Below are 19,996 nucleotides of genomic sequence, written 5' to 3'. Positions count from 1 at the left end.
ACTAAGGATGCTGATTACGCCAATAGAAAGTGCGCAAGGTCTCAAAGAAATGCTCTATAGTCATGCCCTGGGCAGGATCCCAATTAGGTGAAGGGTAACTGATACGCTGATAAACAGACCAAAACCTTACAGCCTCGGAGATCAGGCAGCATATGACATAATTTCCCACTTTCATTTATTTCGGCCTCAGGCCCACACCCCGCCCTAAAATTCAAAGATTGAGTCGCCGCAACTCTTTCCACTGCGAAACGCTCCGTGGACATAGCAAGAGGGATCTTGATTGCTTCAGGAATCCAGTGGCATCCCCCGGTCGATCTGTCTTCTTCTCCAACCTCTTCTCTCTGCGGCTTCTGTCATCTATAACCGCCAAAATGTCGACCACAATGGACAAGGTGCGCTAGTGTTTCGTCCAGAGAGTGACGGTGCCATGTTTCTAACGCCATGACGGATAGATCAAGGAGATCGAGGCAGAAATGGCTCGAACTCAGAAGAACAAGAACACCTCCTTCCATTTGGGTATGCCTCTCTCTAATGACGACATTTTCGATAACACGGACGGACGTTAAACAATCGGTTTAGGACAATTGAAGGCCAAGCTTGCTAAGCTGAAGCGAGAGCTTTTGACCCCATCGGGAGGTGGAGGCGGTGGAGGCGGTGGTAAGTGATGGTTCAAAGGTTTGAAGCATTATATATGCGCTAACTTGGCTGTAGTTGGTTTCGATGTTGCGCGCACTGGTGTTGCGAGTGTGTAAGTTCAGGGCTGAAAACCATGGAGCTCTGGGGACAATATTAACGATAGTCTAGGGGGCTTTATTGGGTTTCCCTCCGTCGGAAAGAGTACCTTGATGAGCAGGTTGACCGGACAGCACTCAGAAGGTTGGTGCAAATGATGCAAAACACTTCAACGATAGCTCTGACACATCTTCCAGCTGCCGCTTACGAGTTCACGACCCTCACGACGGTGCCTGGTCAAGTCATGTACAACGGTGCCAAAATTCAAATTCTCGATCTTCCTGGCATTATCCAGGGTGCGAAGGATGGCAAGGGTCGTGGTCGACAAGTCATTGCCGTGGCCAAGACTTGCCATCTGATTTTCATTGTCCTGGATGTGAACAAGCCCCTGGTCGACAAGCGGGTTATCGAGAACGAATTGGAGGGCTTCGGTATCCGGATCAACAAGGAGCCACCCAACATTGTCTATAAGAAGAAGGACAAGGGTGGTATTGCGATCACAAGCACCGTTCCTCTCACGAACATTTCACACGAAGTACGAATCAGAAGTGACATCCGCATGGAAGATGTACCTGGGAATCGACACTGACAATGGACCATAGGAAATCAAAGCGGTAATGAACGAGTACAAGATCAATTCGGCCGATATCGCCATCCGTTGCGACGCGACCATCGATGACCTGATTGACGTTCTGGAAGCCAAGAGCCGAAGCTACATCCCAGTTGTCTATGCCCTCAACAAGATCGATGCCATCTCCATCGAGGAGTTGGATCTTCTATACAGAATCCCCAACGCTTGCCCCATCAGTTCCGAGCACGGCTGGAACATTGACGAGCTCCTGGAGATGATGTGGGAAAAGCTCAATCTCCGAAGAATCTATACCAAGCCCAAGGGCCGCGCACCGGACTACTCCGCACCAGTTGTCCTGCGCAAGTCTGGATGCACCGTGGAAGACTTCGTATGGATACACCTGTCAATCAAACCCCCCTCTCGTGCCTCGAACTAATGATGTCTAGTGTAATGCTATCCACCGTAGTATCAAGGACCAATTTAAGCATGCCATTGTGTATGGCCGATCCGTGAAGCACCAACCGCAAAGGGTTGGTCTTGCGCATGAGTTGGCTGATGAGGACATCGGTACGTTTGCTTCACGAGCTATTTTGCTTACCCTGCCTCGATTATCTGATTTCTTGGATGAGTACTTTGGACGTTACACTGACGATCACAATAGTTTCCATTGTCAAGCGATAAAGGGCCCCCGCCAACCCTTGACCACCATAGCCCGCTGCTCGAATCGAATAGTCGGCCCCAATCGTGCTTAGAGGTGGCAAATGTGGCCTGGTCCAGACTACCCCTGTCTCTGGCCTGTCATGCTGACAGGCACCGCTCTTGGAACCCAGATTTCCTCGTAAAAACGCCACAGAAGCCCGGCGTGATTGGAGCGCGAAATTCGTTTCGCACGGACAACCACGTTCCATCGAATGAGGACCAAGGGTGCGTTTTCTTTTTTTTTCTTTTTCAACTTCTTTTCTAGGAAGCTATTGCGCGGGGAATGATTTCCAAGGCTGTGAGAGGACTCGTACATCATTTGCATGTTGGGAATGCTTGCTTATTACGATGCTCATCCCGCTCTCCCGGTATCTGCCCCGACCAATTTGTGACCTATGTAGACTATTGGGGCCCTTGTCGGGTTGGAGAGTCGGCTAAGAGGTCTCCAGATGCAGTACGAGGCGATTCATAGTCTTCCTTGTCAATGGTCATAGCGAACGCCATGTCTCTGATTCTTCGATCGTTCATTTTCCCCATTTGACCTTTGAAGCGAACTGTCCAAATATTGTTCACGTTATGATGATCCTACCACCCTTCCCTGAGGGAATCACTGATGTCTTCGCGAATACGAACCTAGTCAGAGATGTTCAAAAATCAAATTGAAAGAATAAGCCCCGAGGATTTCCAAGTCTACCGTTCAAATTCTAGATCGAGTCGCATCAGTAGCAAACGCGACTGATGCATCTTACCTAGCGTGGCGTTGCTTCCACGAGCGACCTGGACCCATTAGAAAACCGTGCGGAATAGTCGCGACATTGCTTTTATCGCCCAAACAAACACTTTTCTCAGCCTGAGGATCCAGTAGATGGGAGAGACCTATTGCAACTGCCGGCCAGATTGGACATTGCCACCCCTCCCCTCGCTGCCCCGGACACACGCCGCATGCCACTACCACAAAAGCGTGGAGGCCAAGAACGTATCATGCAACGTGGTTGCGTAGGCTGGCGCATGGCCCAATGATTACCCCGGTATATAGTTCTCAGGATAAAAGGCACGCTAGTCAAAAGTTGATATCCTTATCGGCAGGGCTTGGAAAGCCCCTGCACCATGCACCTATCCTGAAGCAGCACAGGCCGAAAATCCCAGCAGATCTGCCATCTCCAGTTCTGTCCCGTCCTGCACAACATCCTTGCAAAACATATGGTTCTGTTGGAAGCTCGAGGAGACCCCTGGGCCCATGATTGGAACTGCTCCACGCCAAGGCATGATAGACTTACCCCCCCCCAACCCCCCCTCAATTGGGCCCCTGCGCCTGGCTGCCACGGTCTAGCCAACACCCCGGTTTCTCTTTCCCCCCTCCTCTTGCCCCGTCTAATCATTTTGCCGATCTGCCGCGGGCCCAGCGCTGGCCAGCTTAGGTCAAAGCTCCGGGGAGACGATGGCTTCGACCCAGTTCTTCGAAGGCAATTATGGTGTGCATCCGTTGCAGAGAAGGGCCGCGACCTTGTGCACTGACCTATTGCCTAATGATAGGCCCGATGGGCTGCCTCGATTCGGAGGCATGCGTTACGGGAGGGCTAAAGCAGCCCAGAGGGAACAAGGTCCCCGCCTCATCAGCATAGAGTTCCGATAGGCTGTTTGGGAGGTGAAAAAAGGGGGGGGGCAGAGCCAGGAATTCGATAAGTCAATTGGATTTGAAAGCATGGGTCCGTGGCTAGGTTTTAGTTTTGGTGGTTTTGCTGCATTTCTTTTTCCACATTTTGCTTAGACTCCTCAGGCCTCGGACGCCTCCCCCTACTCGGTACCAAAATTTGGATCGTCCACTGTCAAAAGTACCGGCCGGGCTCGTTCGTCTGAAGGATCTGCAATGGCTCCCGCAGGATTACGGAACTGACGTGCCGCAGGGGAGGAGGGAAAATGGGAGGGGCACGAGGCGAGAGGGAGAAGTCCAAAGAGAAAAAAACGAAATGGCAACTAGCCGCGGCTCCAGCAATGATGACATTGCGATGACTCCTAACAAGCGGTGAAAATCCTGGGCTCGTTCACGATATTTATCTGATCGACTCCACTGGGGCGTACCCGTGACTCCTGGAGTACGAGAGTGCAGGTGGTACAGCAGGTAGATGGTCAGGTCTCTCTGAAGTACAGCCCAATCAAGGCAGACCCGACTCACGATTGGGCCTCGAGGTTGTTCCTTGCGGAGTCGTGCGGAGACCGGCGCAGTAGCACTCGGTGCAGCGAAAAAGAAAAGGATAGCCTTCTCCAAGGTGGAGCAAAAGCATCCGCAAATCGCCGATCTAGGACAGCCCAGACCATCCTGTTCACGATCTGGTCCGTCCGCAGATGCAAGATCGACATGAGGTAGAACTGCAAGCCAGGACCTCAACCACGGTTCATGGGAATCAAAATCCAGCGTCAGGTGACTGTACGAGCCTCGACGTGAAGGTCGACCTAGCAAACCCGGTTGCATTGCGTTGGGGATTGCAATCTTCCCCGGACAACCGTACTTTGGGCTCGGCATCATTACCTGGAATAAGTTAGTATGCCCACGGCAGCTTGCTAACACCGATTCAGACAGAAACTACCGGCCGCCAACCTCGTCATTGAGTTGAACGGCTGCTTAGCTTCACAGGGCTGGTTCGCACCGGGGGCTCCACTGATTCATTTTAGGAGTGAGGGGATCTATCTGGCTTCTATGCTCCCGTGTACGCAGTACGGAGGACTGATTCTTCACCTGGTTCTCTCACTTTTCGCTTCCGTTCCCCCCCCCCCTTAATTTCTATCGGATCGACAAGAGCTGACGTCCAAATGGCCAGTGCGGGTGGGCTGCCAGGCGAGATCGTAAGACCAGAACGTCCAAGTTTACTAAAAAGAGATATTAAGGGGGGGTTGGTCGGTACCTGACTCAAACCCAACCTCCAATAACCCTGCTTGTCCACCCTCCCTAGCACATACACCTTGTGTTCCCCAAAGCAAGCGCGTTCCTGAGTCGCAACGGGGCTGTACTCCCCCCGGATCACTGTTATCATACGAGTTGCAGGAAATCTTCTCCAAAAGAGGGTCAGAACCCCAAAGGGGATTAGCTCAAACAAGCAATGAAAAAGAGGGCAGGGCGGCCATAGGGCAGCGACGATTGCGATCTTGACCAGTCTAGACTGCTTTCTTCTACTGCTCCGAAATGCCCATCTGAAGCCCGGTCGCAATGGAGACGAAGTGGCGGAGCGTAGAAATCATCCGATGGCGAAAAAAGATCGGCCCACTCCCGATCTGATGAGACGGTGTAGTTCTAAGAGAGACGGGATGAGTCTCATTGCGCTAATGGAGAGAAAGACGAAATAATCATCAAATCAAACTTGGAACATCCAGGCTAAAAAGATCACCGAAAGTCTTAGGGCCCATCGGCAGGGACCGGAAAAAGAAATTGCTCACTTCCATTTTCCAGTCAGGAACGATATGACTGGTTCAGACTCAGAAAAAAAAAGACATTTAAAAAAAAAAAACCGACGGCTGCAGCCAGGATTGTTGGGGGCGTTCGAATCAGAGAATCCACGCTTAATTTCAAGCCCTGGGCTGATTTTGTCTAACATGCGCCGTGGAGGACTCAGGACCGGGAGATTCGTCAGATTGGCGGAGTAACTACCCGGTGCTAGTACGGTTGCTCCCACTACTCCGTCTTCTGAGTTTCATTGTCGACTAGACATTCAAGCACGAGGGGGAAAAACTAAAAGAAACCATAAGGATCGCAGGATTGCGAAGGAGGACCCAAGAGTGCATCAGACCAGTTCGACATGTCCCTCGTGGTTTGGGTTGAACGAGCGGGGGTGGATTGAGATTGGGCAGGGAGAAAATTTTACCTGGATGGGATCAATATATCAATCTCTCGACCCTTTGGTATTCTGTCGGTACTATTCCGTACCCCCGACCGCATCTCAAAAGCGTCCTATGAGAGACCCCGGTCTATAGGAGAAAAGGTCGGTATAGCCAAAAAGCCGCGGGTTGCATTAGGGATTGGCCAAGGCGTTCCTCTGCTGGCCCGCCTCGTACATATTAGCCGTGATATCATACTGCATCCTCCCGACATCCTGTGCTCCTGGGCTACTGATGAGTGGATATCCTGCACAGTCTCTCGAGATTGATCCTCGACCTGGAGCACGAGTCAGCTTCCCGCTCCCGAACTGTTGACAGTCTTGTTTACTGAAGGTTTCCGGGCCGGCGAGGACCGCTGTGGGTCGCCCAGGTGGAGCAGACAAGGTTGAAGGTTTAGCGCTGGTACTCCGTACTCCGTCCACGATCGCATCATTGGAGAGTTTCCCCTCTTCGCTGACAAGCCGCTTCTGCCTTCTGATAGGCCCAGCTGCGGCCACCTTGTTCGGCCCTTGTATCGTATTGCCCCTTCCCCCCCCAATCGGTACCGGGCATTCATCCAGATGGAGAGCACCAGTGCTGGTCGTCATTTATGAGCGTTCAAATGCCCATGCGACGAATTGAGGGAGATCGGCGCAGCCTCGGAGATCCATCCTCTGGATCCGGCTGCTACGCACTGCCTTCCCGGCCAATCTAGGGCTCGCGCAGCCTTCTTCTACACGAGCCTACAGCCCCCCTCTCCCCGATTTCGCCCTCATTTGCGCCGGGGGTCCAGTCATGAGAGAGATCGCAGCTCCCGCCTTCTTATTCGCAACTCTCTTCTTCCCTCGATGCTCCGTGCCACCGCTAACATCACATGCCCGGGCTCCAGCCTTAGATGCCACGTTCTCTTTGGTTCGTTTGGTAAACAGACCGTTGAAGTTTGTATCCCAAAATGGACGAAATGAAACGATAGTCGGCACTGCCTCCAAGACCTCTTAGGGCCTCCAGGGCCGGGCCAGTCGCCCTTACTAGGAGGAGGGAGGGTTTTTCTTTTTTCTTTTTTCTTTTTTCTTTTCTTTTCTTTTTTTTACTTCTCTTGCTTTTCCCGTACTCGTAGACCTATTCTCGATCCACTTGATCGTCCGGATACCTCCAACGGATGTCATGCGGTCTTTAGGTTCAGCGGTTTATCGATCCGCTTTGCGGCCCCCAGCAAATCATCATGAGAGTCGTGGAGAGAGCATCCTTGGTAGCGAGCCGCGCCTTGCTCCCCGCGGATGATCTGCTCTGATGGCCCCCGATAGTGTGCATCGCGGGCAATTTCTGCGACCCGGCCTTGTGAAGAGGACAAATCATGATCTAGAATCCCTATGGTCAGAATCAAAGGGAGCCATCACTCCTAGTTGCGAGGCAGAATGACCGAAGTAATAATTTCCCAATCCGTTTGGAATCATGGATACATCAACTACAGTGTCAGCATAATCTAAGTTGTGCGCCCAAATTTTGGGATGCCTTGTGGCATGGAGCGCAGATCTGAATGACAAATTTAGCATTGGAGCCCTCCTTTTTTTTTCCCATATGTTTGCAGGTTGATTCGAAAGAGAACGTCGAGGAGGAAAAAAAAGGTCGCAAGAAATCCCGCGCCAGATGTGCTTTCCGTACGGTACGGCGTTCGAGAAATACGGGCCTGGAAGCAAAAATACCACACCAGATGGGAAATTTGGACTCCTGGTCACTCCTGGTCGTACTGGGCCTGACGAGATGCAACCCCTGCAATATAACAGTATCGCATCTTGGACCAACCACACGCCGTTTCCCCTTCCAATCACAGGAGTAATTTTGAAATTATTCGTCTTTTTGCTTTTTGCTTTTTCTTTTTTCTTTTCTTTTTTTTCTTAGGGGGGTTTCCCTTACACGGAATTTCTAATCTTTTCGCTTTTTCCTATTAGGAATTAATTTGATTTTCCCACATTTTCTTTTCGGGATTTGTTTTATTTCTACTCCGTAGTAGATGGCCTTTTTTGGGCCCTGGGCCAATCAGACCGTCCATCAGAGGCTGGTCGAGGGCAGAAGGTTATCATGGATTTCTCCGGGACGGTGCCCTTGTGCCAGTTGCAATCGAGATTTCAAGTTGTAGGTCTGTCCACGAGGTTTTGATCGACCTCCCCTTCCTTTTTAAGTCCACCCATTGCCTTATCCGCATGCACCTCTTTTTTTCTACTTGAATTGTATACATACGACCTGCCCGCCCACCTTAGTAGCTCAAGCTCTTCTCCCTACTTTCCCTGCCCCCACCTCCTCGAGGAGCTTTAGAACATGCATAACAGCCCATTGTCTCACTAAGAGCTGTCGCATTGTTTCCAACCCCGGGAGTCTTACTTCTATACCCCTTTGTTAGCTGATCTGTGGGTGAACATCCCCGGCCCATGGAGGACGCCATGGAAACCGAATCCCACCCGGCGCCGGAGAGCGAGTTCTCGCATTCGCCGTGGTTAGAAATGGGCCACTTCACGTCGCCGCAGCATTCGCCTCCAGTACCGGAGTATAATGGGTTCGAATTTGGCCATCCGCCAATAATGACCGTGGATGCATCCTACGGCATGTCCCTGCCGCCACCCTACGCCTCCATGCCCCTACCCATGCCGACGCACTCGTGGCCCAGTTTGCTGACGCAACAATCGCCCTTCCACGAAAATGGGATTCCACCTACTCCTCCGCTTCCGCAATCCGTCTCGCCTTCGGCGCCTGTGCCACCAGTGCGCAAGACCTCGACCGGCGGATCGACCCCGCGCAGGACCCTAACCGACGAGGATCGTCGGCAGATGTGTCTGTACCACCAAGAACACCAGACCGCAAAGCAGACAGATATTGGCGGTAAGACAGGAAATATTAGAAGGCTTGCGGAGAAATGAACTCGCGCTGACATCTCAAATCTTATATTAGCCCTATTCGGTGTCGAAAGAAGGTATATACTACAGATTCTATTATACATATATATATATATATGCAAGACCCTATACTAATGACATGCGTTCTAGTACCGTCTCTAAAGTTTTGCGTCAGAAGGATAAATACCTGAACCCAGAGGACGGCAGCCGATCACCAATTAAGCGGGCTAAAGGCAAAGTCCCAGATATTGAAAAGGCCCTCTCCAACTGGCTCCGCAACTATCAGGGGAAAGGCCTTCCTATCAACGATGAGATGATTCGTGAGAAAGCTCTCTTCTTCGCAAGCAACTGCGGCTGTCCCGACGGCAAGCAGAAGGTGTTGACCGCAGCGTGGCTGGAGAAGTTTAAGCAAAGAAATGGGCTCCTTGGAGCCAAAGCACGCAAGGGCTCTCTCGATGCCCGACGGGGCAGTGGATCTATCAGCCCAACGCATATTATTACAGACCATGCGAACGGTGCTCGCCAAAGCCCCAGCCGACGCTCTTCGGTCTCCCCACAAAATGGGATTGGTTCGCCTATCTCACCAACCCACAGCGACGGTGGTGGCAAGAGGGACCTCCCGGAGCTAGCGGGTGGCTACCAACAGATCCACACCAAAAGTACGACTCCCCTTGACACTGGATCTACTGGCATGGTTAGCCCTACGTCTACCCTGGTCTCTGAAAGCCCTTTCACCCCGACCAGCCAAACTCGGGCCCTGTCAGGAAGCAACTTGAGCCGGCCGCGCAGTCAGACCTTTCCTCTGGTCCCGATCGATCCTACCCTGGTGACCGCAGATGATTCGATGGACCATCAATCGGACAACCACAACGTGGCGATCTTGGAATCACCTCTCGAATTCGGCGACGAAGACTCGCATGTCGCCAAGGACAACGATCCGAGAAAGTTCATCAAGCGCAACCGAAGCAACCCAGAGATCAAGTCCAAATCGATGCAACCGCCCGCATCAGTCACAAAATCCAGCGTTTCCTCTCCTGTGCTCGGTCCTGGGTCTCCCACCCAAGACGAAGCACGTCATGCGTTTGAAACCGTGATTAAGTACTTCGAACGACAGCCAACCAGCCTGACAGCACAGGAGTACATGACAATGGGCAAGCTCATGGAGCGCCTAGAGTTGGCCAAGAACCAACAAAATGCCGTAGGCGCCGGGCTGCCTCGCATCGACGAGCACGACGACGTGCCTCGAGTCAACAAGAAACGGAGCATCCACAGCCTAGGATGAAATTTTCCCTGACAGTGTTTTTTCTGTTGCTTTTCATTTTATCGCATTTGAATCTTAGATGCATTGCCCTCGACTCTCACTACTTTCCCCCCCCCATCCTTTTGCTTTTGCTCTGCTCTATACCTCGTGATTCCCCCTCCCCTCCCCGCACTCCTGTTGAATGTTTACGTTACTGATCTACGAGTTTGGGTGGTTTACGGTTTGCTTTTACGTCGTTCTTATTTTTTTTTTATTTTTTTTTATTTTCATTGCATCGTATGTACACCTTGACCCCTTCCCAAGTTTTCTCGCCGACTCCTGGAAACCGGCGAATACTTGGATACCCCTGAAAAACTCCAGAAATTACACCAATATGAGGGCGACCTCGACTTGCTTTTGAACAGGATTTGGAATTTGGCGCTGATCCGCATACGCATATAACGCGCTACAGAGCTCCCCTGCAAGGCTCTCTGCGGCGATTCATGGTATATGGGATTTATGTATGGCACATGGTATTTGGGCCATGGAAACGTCGGCCTTGGGTGAGGCTTTGCCTCGGAGTTGGGGGCTTTGAATTTCTTCTTTTTTCCCTGGCTTCTCTGTGTTTCTTTCCTGGTTTATCTTTCTCTCGCATTCTTTCCAAGCATTGGACTTTTCCATTCTGTTCGGTTTCCCTCCATACCCCCCGTCAGATTTTGTTTTGATTATCACGTCTCGTTCATACTTCATCCTCTTTCTCTTCCCCCCTTATACGGGTTGAATTCGTGTGCTTCCCTTCTTCTATTTTTGAATGTCCTCCTCACTCTTTAATTTGGACTCGTGGTTTCGTTTTACATTCCCCTTCTCTGCTTTAAACTGGGCCGCTCGCGCGGAAACAATACCCTGGGGTCTCTTTCAATACATACGAACCCAGAAGGTCGTCATTGTCAAATTACGTTATTTTTTCTCCTACCTTACTCGTCTTCAGATGGATTCTCGTAGACCATTAGTAATTATCATGTCCCCTGCCCAGGGGATCCGAGATCATGGTATATCATATGCGCCGGTCCCCCTAATGCGTCTATTGCATTTCCAACTACAATGAAATTGCATGTGCAACCCCCGGAAACCACTTTACCCATAGACTTCTCTGTGCAATCTAGGCTCGTGACGATCCTTAATATGTCTCATTACAAATACTCCGTCTTGTACAGGAACCGCAATTAAAGGGAAAGAAGGTTATTGGCAATGCATGAACCATCCTCCGTACCTGTATCACTTTAATAGCCCGGCACGGGAGGAACCCCGCGATCATCCATTAGATCCGCAACACTACGCTCTGCGAGTTCGGGCAAGACTTTCATCAATACCGTCTCCAGCACCGCGTATACAAGGTGCTTGTTGCAGTACTCGTCTGCTAGCAGATCGAGCAGGTCCGTCTCGATAGCGCGCAGGAGGAGTTCTTCCTCCGGGTCGACCTCGGGACTCGCAATTCTGTCTGTGCGTTGGTCCCCGAGCGGGCTCTCACGGAGTGACATGCCGATGCTTTGCTGAGACGACGATCGGGGCAAGAGAGTGTCTCCACTGCGCTCTTTCTGACGCGATGGGGGTGGGGAAGGGGGGGTTGGTGAGGGAGGAGGAAGAACACCCGGTGCTGCAGGTACGATCACTACTGGAGGGAGCCGGGAGTCCGAGCAAAGTTCGTGCTACACTGCGCGGAATCACGGCCAGGAGGCTAGCTGCACATTGCCGCTGAATAGCGGCGATCGCCCCCGTGGAAGAAGGGGCTTGTTGGTTAGTCGCGGGTGCCGTTGGGAGGGTGGGTGATGGGTTAACCGGATCTGCCGTCCCTGGACGGGATGCACGCCCCGGCGAAATGACGGGCTGATCGCGGCCGCTGGTGTTGGACATGTCGCCATTCCTAAGATTAGGCCTCCCTGTCGTGTCGCCACGGTCGCCGGCGGGAGACGCACTGATTACTACTTGGGGAGCGGGTGCTGGGGATGTAGCCACAACGGGACTAGTTGCAGTGAGACTTTTTCCGTCGGTATTCGGAAGCTGCACGGACGGCTGCGGAGCGAAAGCCGGGGTTGCTGGACTCGCTGCTAGGGCTGCTGGGCGGGCATTGGCCGGGAAAAGAGCCAACCTCGTCGCGAGAAGTATGTTGGGCAACAAAGTGGGGGGCAGGACATACTCCTCTATGGTTTCCCGGAGAAATCTGAGTGGGGTGGTCAGTTCAAAGATCTCAAATCATGAAAGCGAATCAGAGTGCAGGAAAGAGTGAAAGGAAATCGAAAAAGAAAAGTGAAGCGACAATCGGTCTTGGCTGTGTGGAGCTGCCGGGACGTTATGCATCTCTCTTGCTGAGACGAGGTCCACCGCCAGAAAAGCCAAAGCGAGCCAACCGTTCAACCCAATTAAGAGCGACGGATCAAGTGGGGAGGGGCGGAGTCACGATCGACCTTGGGGCGTGCGAAAGAGGAGCTTGGGCCATTGGAGGTCTCGATGAGGGTTGTAACAGGGATACGATTCCTCCTCATGACGGGGAGAAACCGTGGAAAGTGAGGCGGGGCCGCTCATGAAGGCGTCCCTGACACTTCCTTCCCTGGTCGGTGTATTACTTTTTCTTCCAATTTTTTTTTTTCCTCTTTTTTTCCTTTTTTCGGCCCTGGGTTTGCCATCCCTGACATGATGGGGTACCGTTCCTGGCGCGCAACGCGGGCTTGATGCGCCAGCCTCGGCCAAGTCGCAAATTCGACTCGTTCCCAGGAATTTCGCTGATTGGACCTCAGCAAGAAAATCGCTAGCCTCGGTGATGGAGTCGTCTTCCTGCAAGTTCCCAAAGTGGCATGGTCATCCAGAGCACCGATGAAAGGATCGGCGGACGATTTCTGCTTGTGCACGTGCGATGTGTCCGGTAAACTTTGAACGTGGTTCGGTTAGAAAGTCGCTCTTTTCCCTTGGTCTCATCGGGGCACTCTGCGGCATTCCCCATTGGCGGATTCTGGCAAAAAGCTGAATCATCAAGAGATTTGATCGGCAAAGAGCAAGGATTGTGACAGTCGCTTGAGGCTTGGGATCCTCGATGTGTAACAAAGAAAGCGGCACGGAAAGGGCCGGCCCCCCGACCACTACTCCCTCGAGGCCGGGAAATTGGGTAAACCAGGGTAAATCAGGGTAAACCGGGCATCCAGAATCGACGGAGGGAAAAATAGGCCCAGTAAGACCCAGTAAGACCCAGGATGACGGGAAGCAACCCCCCCTGCACGCCAATAACGCTCAGACCAGCTGCCTGCAGCCAATGCGCAGGGCGAATCGCTCTGTCGTCCAAACGGTAATCGTATGTATCGCTAGTAAGCCCCACCGTATCGTGACAATACGCCATAGATATGAGATATGATATCGAATGCTATACTCCCGTGATCAAGTGATCGCAGACGCATGCGAGAAGCCCCTTCTCATCCCACCATGACCCGCGCCAAATGACACTCGTCTTCGTAGATTGTAGTTTTGGCTGATCGTACCATTGCTTCAAGGTCAAAGGGTTCATGCGGTTTCGGGACGCCCGACCCCGCCGTAGCGTCCCACGCACCATGAGACAAAGAGATAAATCACCAAACTGGAAAAAGAAGAACCGCATAACAGGGAACATGAAGCAAAACTTGGGGAAGCGGGGGGGGGGGGGAGTAAGAATGACAAGACAAAATACTCCGACAAAATAGACTCACCTGTCAAGGATCCCGTCTGTGTTACCAAGCCTACCCGGCCCTGTCAGGATCAGATGTTGGCCTAGGGCAAGAAGGCCAGAGGTCCACGGCATTCGCTTGGGTATTTCAAACACTGTCGAGGCCATCGATATCGCCCCGTAATCCAGGACGGGGCGTCTACCGGCGACATTTTCTGATGATCCAGGGTCGCTCTTCGGCAGGCCTGATGTTGCAGTAGGAGATGGAACCGCAGCACCGTGCGAGGACCCTAGTCCTGGATTCGATGCGACTCGAGAAAGTCCAGTGACGATGAAACGCAGGGAAACGTAAAAAAGATAGAGTGCATGGAGGATAAGCCAGATCCAAGCCATGAATTGCGATTCGCCCGTTGGTACCTGTGCTCTGGAAGGTTCTTCTGATGATAGAAGCCCAAACTTTTCTAGGCGGTTGGGTGTCGCGTCCTCCGCAGCGCCAGAGTCCTTGGGGTCTTTACGATTTCTCACGATCATGGTGAATTTGATGATCAACTCATAGAAGAACACGCCTTTGCAGATCCTATCACCCACTTCTTTGCCAAGTATCAGGTCCGCTATGATATCGCCGACCAATGTTCTCAAACTGCTGTTCTCCAGGTCTTCTGTAGGCAAAAGTATAGCAAGCATTCCGTTCGCCAGCAGGCGTCGATATACGGCTTCATTTTCATCCTGCCTGGTTATCGTATCAGGATCATCGTCGTCCGGGACCGGGACAGCCCCCGGATGAGGGTTCAGTTCATGATAGAGGGCCCGATGTGATGTTGGCAGACCCGAAAGATGCGACTGTTGCTTCGCCAATCTGTAAGCTATTGAGATACCACAATTTGGGTCAGCTTATGCATTCTTCATGATCGCTCTTCAGCTCTTCTGGGCCGGAAATGAACGGAGGTTCAGGACAGTCGGATCTTACAGGTGACATGTGCTTCCACGAGCGCTGGGATCTCATCCAACACAAGCTGTGCGACATTGACTTGTCGGATCCTCTGTTCGAGAGCGCGGGTACAATGTGCAATAACTTGCAGGACTTCGTTGACCAAAGCCTGATCCGGAGTAATCTTGGCGTACCAGGAAATCAGAAATTCTTTGACTATGATGGCAATCAGCGCGTACAGCTGACGGTCAACGTCATTAGAGCTTGTGAGAGGCGGCAGAAGCTCTTCCGGAGGCTGTGGCGTAGAGATGCCGTAACTGCTTGCTTGGGGACATAAGACCCGTCTAATTAAGGCCGACGTAGCTTTTTCACTGGCGTAATCAGTCGGATCTTCTCGAGAAGATGTCTTATGCACTCTAAGTCGTGAGGAGGGTCTAGGAAAAGGTGGTTGAGCTGCAGACGGAAGGGCATTTGGCTGGGAGCCAGACGTGGTCGGGCCAGCCTTCATTAGAGACACAGGCTGCAGACCTGGGCGGGGAGGGTTGGTCATGGCATCGCAAATACCCGAGTCCTCGAGTGACCTAAGAAGACGACAAAGGGCAGCGGCAGCAGGCACACGCCTCGATAATCAGTCGAGTACAAATCGCGAGTTTGTGCTCGTCACCGCCGAGGTCCCAGCTTCCGAAAGGGAAAAGCGCGGCTTCCTCAGGCATTGATAAGGCGCTTATCGGGATGCGGGGAGCAGATGCGATGTTGGTGCCTTCCGACACAACAATCCGATATCTTTCGCGACCTCAAGGATGTCACATGTGGAGAGTGTGAGCCCAATCCCACTGTGGCTGGATTGCGATCCTGGTAAGTTTTGCTGCAGTGTCTAGACGGGCAAGGAGCTAACAAACTGCAGGCCATGATGTAAGTTATAGACAAAGTCGTTGGTGTTAAGTTGCGCTTATTGATGGCCCTCCTTAGGATGCATTCGCCATGTTGTTGGCTGCTCACCACCCCTCACTCAAACTACTTGGAATCACCACGATCCACGGCAATGCTTCATTAGAGAACACAACTATTAATGCGGTGAGCCTCCTGGAGGCCATGGGTAAACCAGATATTCCTGTCTACCCGGGCACCCGGAAGCCATTTTCTCGGCCTGCACTCCACGCCCCAAATATCCACGGTAAGAAATGAGTTTCACCCCTGCCGAAACTGTGTCTAACCCAATGGCATTGATCGCAGGCGAATCGGGCATTGAGGGAACCCACCTTCTTCCCAAACCATCTCGAGCACCGGTTTTGGACAAAAACCCAATCCTTGCAATGCGAGATGCTCTTTTGGCCCAGCCTAAAGGCACACCATGGGTAGTAGCTACAGGAACACTTACCAACGTTGCGCTGCTGTTTGCGACATTCCCAGAGGTAGTTGACCATATTCAAGGACTTAGCATAATGGGAGGTGCCATTGGCGAAGGTTTCACCGACGCTCCCATGAGTAAAATTCCAGGAGAAACAGCTCGCATTGGCAATGTGACCCCCTGGGCAGAGTTCAACATCTATGTATGTCTTGCGATATCCTTGGGTATGGCCCGACTAACTCCAAGCAGTGCGATCCTGAGTCGTCCGAGTCGATCTTCAGCAACCCCGTGCTTGCTGCAAAGACCACAATAGCTAGTTTAGACTTGACTCATCAAGTCCTTGCCTCCAAGCAAGTCCAGAGCCGAATCTTGCATGGGTCTGATTTGTCCAAGCCCCCCACGGTCATCAGACAGATTCTGCATGACTTGCTGCTTTTTTTCGCGAGTACTTATGAAAAGGTGTTTGGGCTGGATGCTGGCCCACCTCTGCACGATCCTCTTGCAGTGGCTGTGATACTCTCCAACTTGAATCCTACATTTGCCCAGCGAAACGCGGGCCAGGTGCTTCAGTTCGATGACAGAGGAGGCGAGCGGTTCGGCCTGAAAATTGTCACTGATGGCGAACATGGCCCTGATGTTTCGGTCACCGGTCAATTGGGACGGTCGATTGCCACTCCATCTGGTCAAACCGGGGTTGCTATCCCCCGAGGAGTCGATCTGGATGCGTTTTGGGATTTGATCATCTATTCTATTCAATTGGCTGACGATTGCAACGCTGCCCGAACTCTATGATTACTGGGCATCTGCAAAATGCGGCTAGAGGAGAGGGCATATGACATCGATCTTCGAAAGAGATGGACATATAGATATTCAGGACTTAGATTAAATAGATGGCATGTCGGTCATGTATTATCGCTCTGCTTCCCGACTTGGTACCTGTCTAACCAGCCATAAGGCCGTAGAAAAGACACCATTTTTGAATCCAACCTGTTGAACTACTTGCCAGATGGGGTGACCTACCGTCAAGAGTCACTGAGCCCAAACTTCCTGCCGCCCACGAGAGCATCATAATTTCCACGTCCGCTAGGCATTGATTGTCAATCATAATGATGGTACCATACGCAGATTGAAGATCGGAGATTCCCCGCAACTGGGGTAAGGGGACCGATCTGCCAAACATAAGCAGCGACTCCGCAGACTGGGTCTCGACTCTCGGGATCTCCCGATGTTGAGCTGCCCTCTGCATTTCATATGATTTGCCCGGGAAAACCGACAGGCATTGGATGCAGAAGAACAGAGTCACTAGGGCTGCCATTTTAACGACCACGGATAGGATTCCGGGGACTGCATTGGCTCATATTGGGTATAAATTTCCCCCTCACGCAATCTGCCCTTGAGATTGCACAATTCTTAGATTTTCGCCAGTGCGTTGAGACAAGGGACCCATGGAACAAGTAGAATGAGAGAGACGGTATTATGTGGAGGGACCAAATGAAGAGAAAGCCGTAGGCGTAGAAACTGGGACTAATCAGACCACCCAAGGCTATTGGTGGGTTCTGAAGGTTTTAAAGTCGTAGGCTCCAGCAGCCAAACGGTCGTCATCGTTGTGCGCCCGGCTACTCCACAAAATTTCTCTTTGCGCATATCTCTAACTCCACCTGTCGCATGGTATCTCTTTTGCTTTGCTTCCAAGCCCGCCCCGACCCCTGTGCGCTATCTCCGACGGCTCGTCCTGCCCAACTCCCTTAATAACCGCAGATTCCGGCCCAGCGAGGAGATGCCGCCTCCCAACTCGGCATCAGTATGTTTCTCTTCCCCCTTCCCTTGGTCCGGTCTCGCGTGAACTGGGCTCAACTGAATGTCTCCCAAAGAACAGCACTCCTCTACGCTCATCCACCGAACCGCTTGAACCGCGCCACTCGTCCAATCCCGACTCCCCCGTCCCTGCGGAGAACGAGGCCCATGACGAGAATGTCAACTTCCTCCGCGCCGGAATCCTTCCTTACGCCTCGTTGATACCCGCCCTGAGTCGCCATCGCCGTCGCCGCGTTACATCCCATCCGGAGCTCATGGAGGGCGAGGACCGCATGGAGGTCGATGACCCGAGCCACCTGCGCTTATCCGTGGAGATCAACCGTCGTACGCCGGCCGTCCATCGCCAACGAGAAGACTCCGCCAACATGCCCAACTACGAAGGCCTCCGCTCAAATCCTCGGTTGTTGTATGGATGGGCCCCCGGTGCAGAAACCGAAGATGATGATCTCCGCCACCACGACGAATCCGAAGACGACCAAATCCAGCCCTTCCTCGCCACCGTCCGAGATCGCTCCGGATTATCAAGCCAACCCCAGCGCCACGAATCAACAGCCCGAGCACAGCCATCCAGAGGCACGGAGGATGCGTCAGAGGCCAGTCGAACCGGGCGAGAGCGAACGTCCTGGGATCCCTCGATCTCAACGATGGAAGCCCTTTTGCAGTCTGCTAGGCGACAGCCACGTTTACCGCGCACTCGTACACTGGAAAGCTACCTCTTGGATAGATACACGCCGCGAGAAACCCAAACCACGGTCCATGACTCCGATGAGACGGAACGCCCAGCGGGGTCATCATCGCGGGCTTATCGCTACAGGCCCTCCCGATGGGGCGACGCACGGGGAGGCTTGACTCATGGCGATTTGCGATCTCGCGCTTCTGCTCATCGCCAGGGAAATTCGGCCGCGTCTGGAGACTCGATTCTGAAGGACATCATCAACTACCTCGGCAGTTTGCGGGACTCGAATTCGCTGGAGGAGAGCATCAACTCGGCCGCTACCACCGGCATTGGCCCCGCAACCTTCTCCAACGACTTTATCCTTGATACCAACACTATTCCTCCCCCGCCCTCTTGTTCATTCCTTCGCCCCGGAGCAATGTTTGGCGGCTGCCAAAAAGCTGCACATCTAGGATGCTCGATAGTGAGCCAGCGTGTACCCAGTCCTCACACCCCCGCCTCGACCTCTACCCGGGCGAACCGGTAATTGTCAACGGGAGTGACAGCGCGCGTATCAGTGTTCAAACAAGCAGCGGGCGCCGATACCTAGCCAACCCCCGCGACGAACGATGGCCCGTGGTGGTGACCATTCACAGTATCGACTATTCTGAGATGACTCTCTCCGGCACGATGGAAGCCTACAACATCCCCGATAAGAGTGTGGCCAGGTATGACGCCCACATTGTCACCTTCCTTGAAGGCGAGATCATCGACTTCAACAAACACACCCTCGAGACCAAAAACTTCAAGGCGGACGCGGATATCGATAGCACTTACTGGAGAGAGCTGCAGCCATTCAAAGACCTCTCAGATGCCGAGGTTGCGAAGAATTTGGTCAGTCGGAAATGGGTCACGGAAGAATTGGCCAAGGGGGATCTTGATGCGGTGGAAGGGTAAGTTCGAACCTAGTCCTCGTTTTGGCCGTTTGTTCGAAAGTTAGCTTCGAGCTAACTTTTTCCTTTTTTTTTTTTTTTTCTCCAGAGCGATGCTTTATCACCCCTACCGATGCCCGCCAAGGTCTGACCATCTCCGGTTTCTATTACATATCTCTTTCCCGGGAGACCGGCGAGATCGAAGGCCTCTATTATGACCCTGGCAGTTCTCCTTATCAGCAATTATCTCTGAAGCCCCGATCGATGAGGATGCAAGGTCCCGCCTATTCTTTCCGGTAAAGAGAGCCAAATCTAGCATCGTCGTGAAACTTGATCGGTTCTCTTTTTTCTCACCTTCCGCGTTTTTTTCTCTTTCTTCTTTTTTTAATCTTTTTGTTCGAAGGGGTTATCATTTGCGTGCCATGTCATTTTTACAATTTAGGTGGTTTGCATCGCCCCGAAGTATTCACGAACGACCGCTCCTTTGACGTTTCGCACACTCCAAGGGGGAAAGGGTTTATCATATCTGACAGGCCGAACTTTTTGCATAGCTGGATGGCGTTCTGCTCTATTTTTTTTTCTTATCTGGTATCTTATCTTCTTTGCGTTCATGTATATTGACGAAGATCTATCCCATTAGTTTGCCCATGTCTTAGC

At 52.2% G+C, this 19,996-nt stretch overlaps 6 protein-coding genes across 6 annotated transcripts; 4 read left to right on the top strand and 2 right to left on the bottom strand.

The window, feature by feature from the left end:
* Positions 1-371: 371 nt before the first annotated feature.
* Positions 372-1,984, top strand: N7468_001128 (GTP-binding protein RBG1; the record flags this gene model as incomplete). Its single annotated transcript, XM_058470425.1, has 8 exons — positions 372-392; positions 453-516; positions 580-657; positions 712-748; positions 805-1,267; positions 1,335-1,691; positions 1,750-1,870; positions 1,965-1,984. 8 exons carry the CDS (start codon positions 372-374, stop codon positions 1,982-1,984), a joined length of 1,161 nt encoding a protein of 386 aa, XP_058333566.1.
* Positions 1,985-3,884: 1,900 nt separating this feature from the next.
* Positions 3,885-4,523, bottom strand: N7468_001127 (uncharacterized protein; the record flags this gene model as incomplete). Its single annotated transcript, XM_058470424.1, has 1 exon — positions 3,885-4,523. One exon carries the CDS (start codon positions 4,521-4,523, stop codon positions 3,885-3,887), a length of 639 nt encoding a protein of 212 aa, XP_058333565.1.
* A 3,751-nt stretch (positions 4,524-8,274) lies between these two features.
* Positions 8,275-10,018, top strand: N7468_001126 (DNA-binding domain-containing protein; the record flags this gene model as incomplete). The annotated part of the gene is made up of 3 exons (XM_058470423.1): positions 8,275-8,722; positions 8,792-8,813; positions 8,887-10,018. The coding sequence occupies 3 exons, from the start codon at positions 8,275-8,277 to the stop codon at positions 10,016-10,018; spliced, it is 1,602 nt and encodes a 533-aa protein (XP_058333564.1).
* A 1,238-nt stretch (positions 10,019-11,256) lies between these two features.
* N7468_001125 (PXA domain-containing protein) lies at positions 11,257-15,139 on the bottom strand (the record flags this gene model as incomplete). The annotated part of the gene is made up of 4 exons (XM_058470422.1): positions 11,257-11,567; positions 11,641-12,194; positions 13,705-14,524; positions 14,629-15,139. 4 exons carry the CDS (start codon positions 15,137-15,139, stop codon positions 11,257-11,259), a joined length of 2,196 nt encoding a protein of 731 aa, XP_058333563.1.
* A 250-nt stretch (positions 15,140-15,389) lies between these two features.
* On the top strand, positions 15,390-16,729 carry N7468_001124 (uridine-cytidine N-ribohydrolase; the record flags this gene model as incomplete). The annotated part of the gene is made up of 5 exons (XM_058470421.1): positions 15,390-15,444; positions 15,494-15,501; positions 15,559-15,763; positions 15,823-16,139; positions 16,187-16,729. The coding sequence occupies 5 exons, from the start codon at positions 15,390-15,392 to the stop codon at positions 16,727-16,729; spliced, it is 1,128 nt and encodes a 375-aa protein (XP_058333562.1).
* Positions 16,730-17,630: 901 nt separating this feature from the next.
* Positions 17,631-19,639, top strand: N7468_001123 (GID4/VID24 family protein; the record flags this gene model as incomplete). Its single annotated transcript, XM_058470420.1, has 4 exons — positions 17,631-17,738; positions 17,809-18,891; positions 18,912-19,352; positions 19,451-19,639. Coding segments are annotated over 4 exons (1,821 nt in total), but the record flags the coding sequence as incomplete, so codon positions are not given.
* Between the last annotated feature and the right edge of the window lie 357 nt (positions 19,640-19,996).

The sequence above is a fragment of the Penicillium chermesinum genome, assembly GCF_028974085.1.
Source record: "Penicillium chermesinum strain IBT 19713 chromosome Unknown utg000002l:1.0-5270490.0:1.0-5274688.0, whole genome shotgun sequence".
Taxonomy (NCBI): Eukaryota; Fungi; Ascomycota; class Eurotiomycetes; order Eurotiales; family Aspergillaceae; genus Penicillium; species Penicillium chermesinum.
Note: the sequence above shows the minus strand (reverse complement) of the source record. Positions and strands in the feature narration are given on the sequence as shown.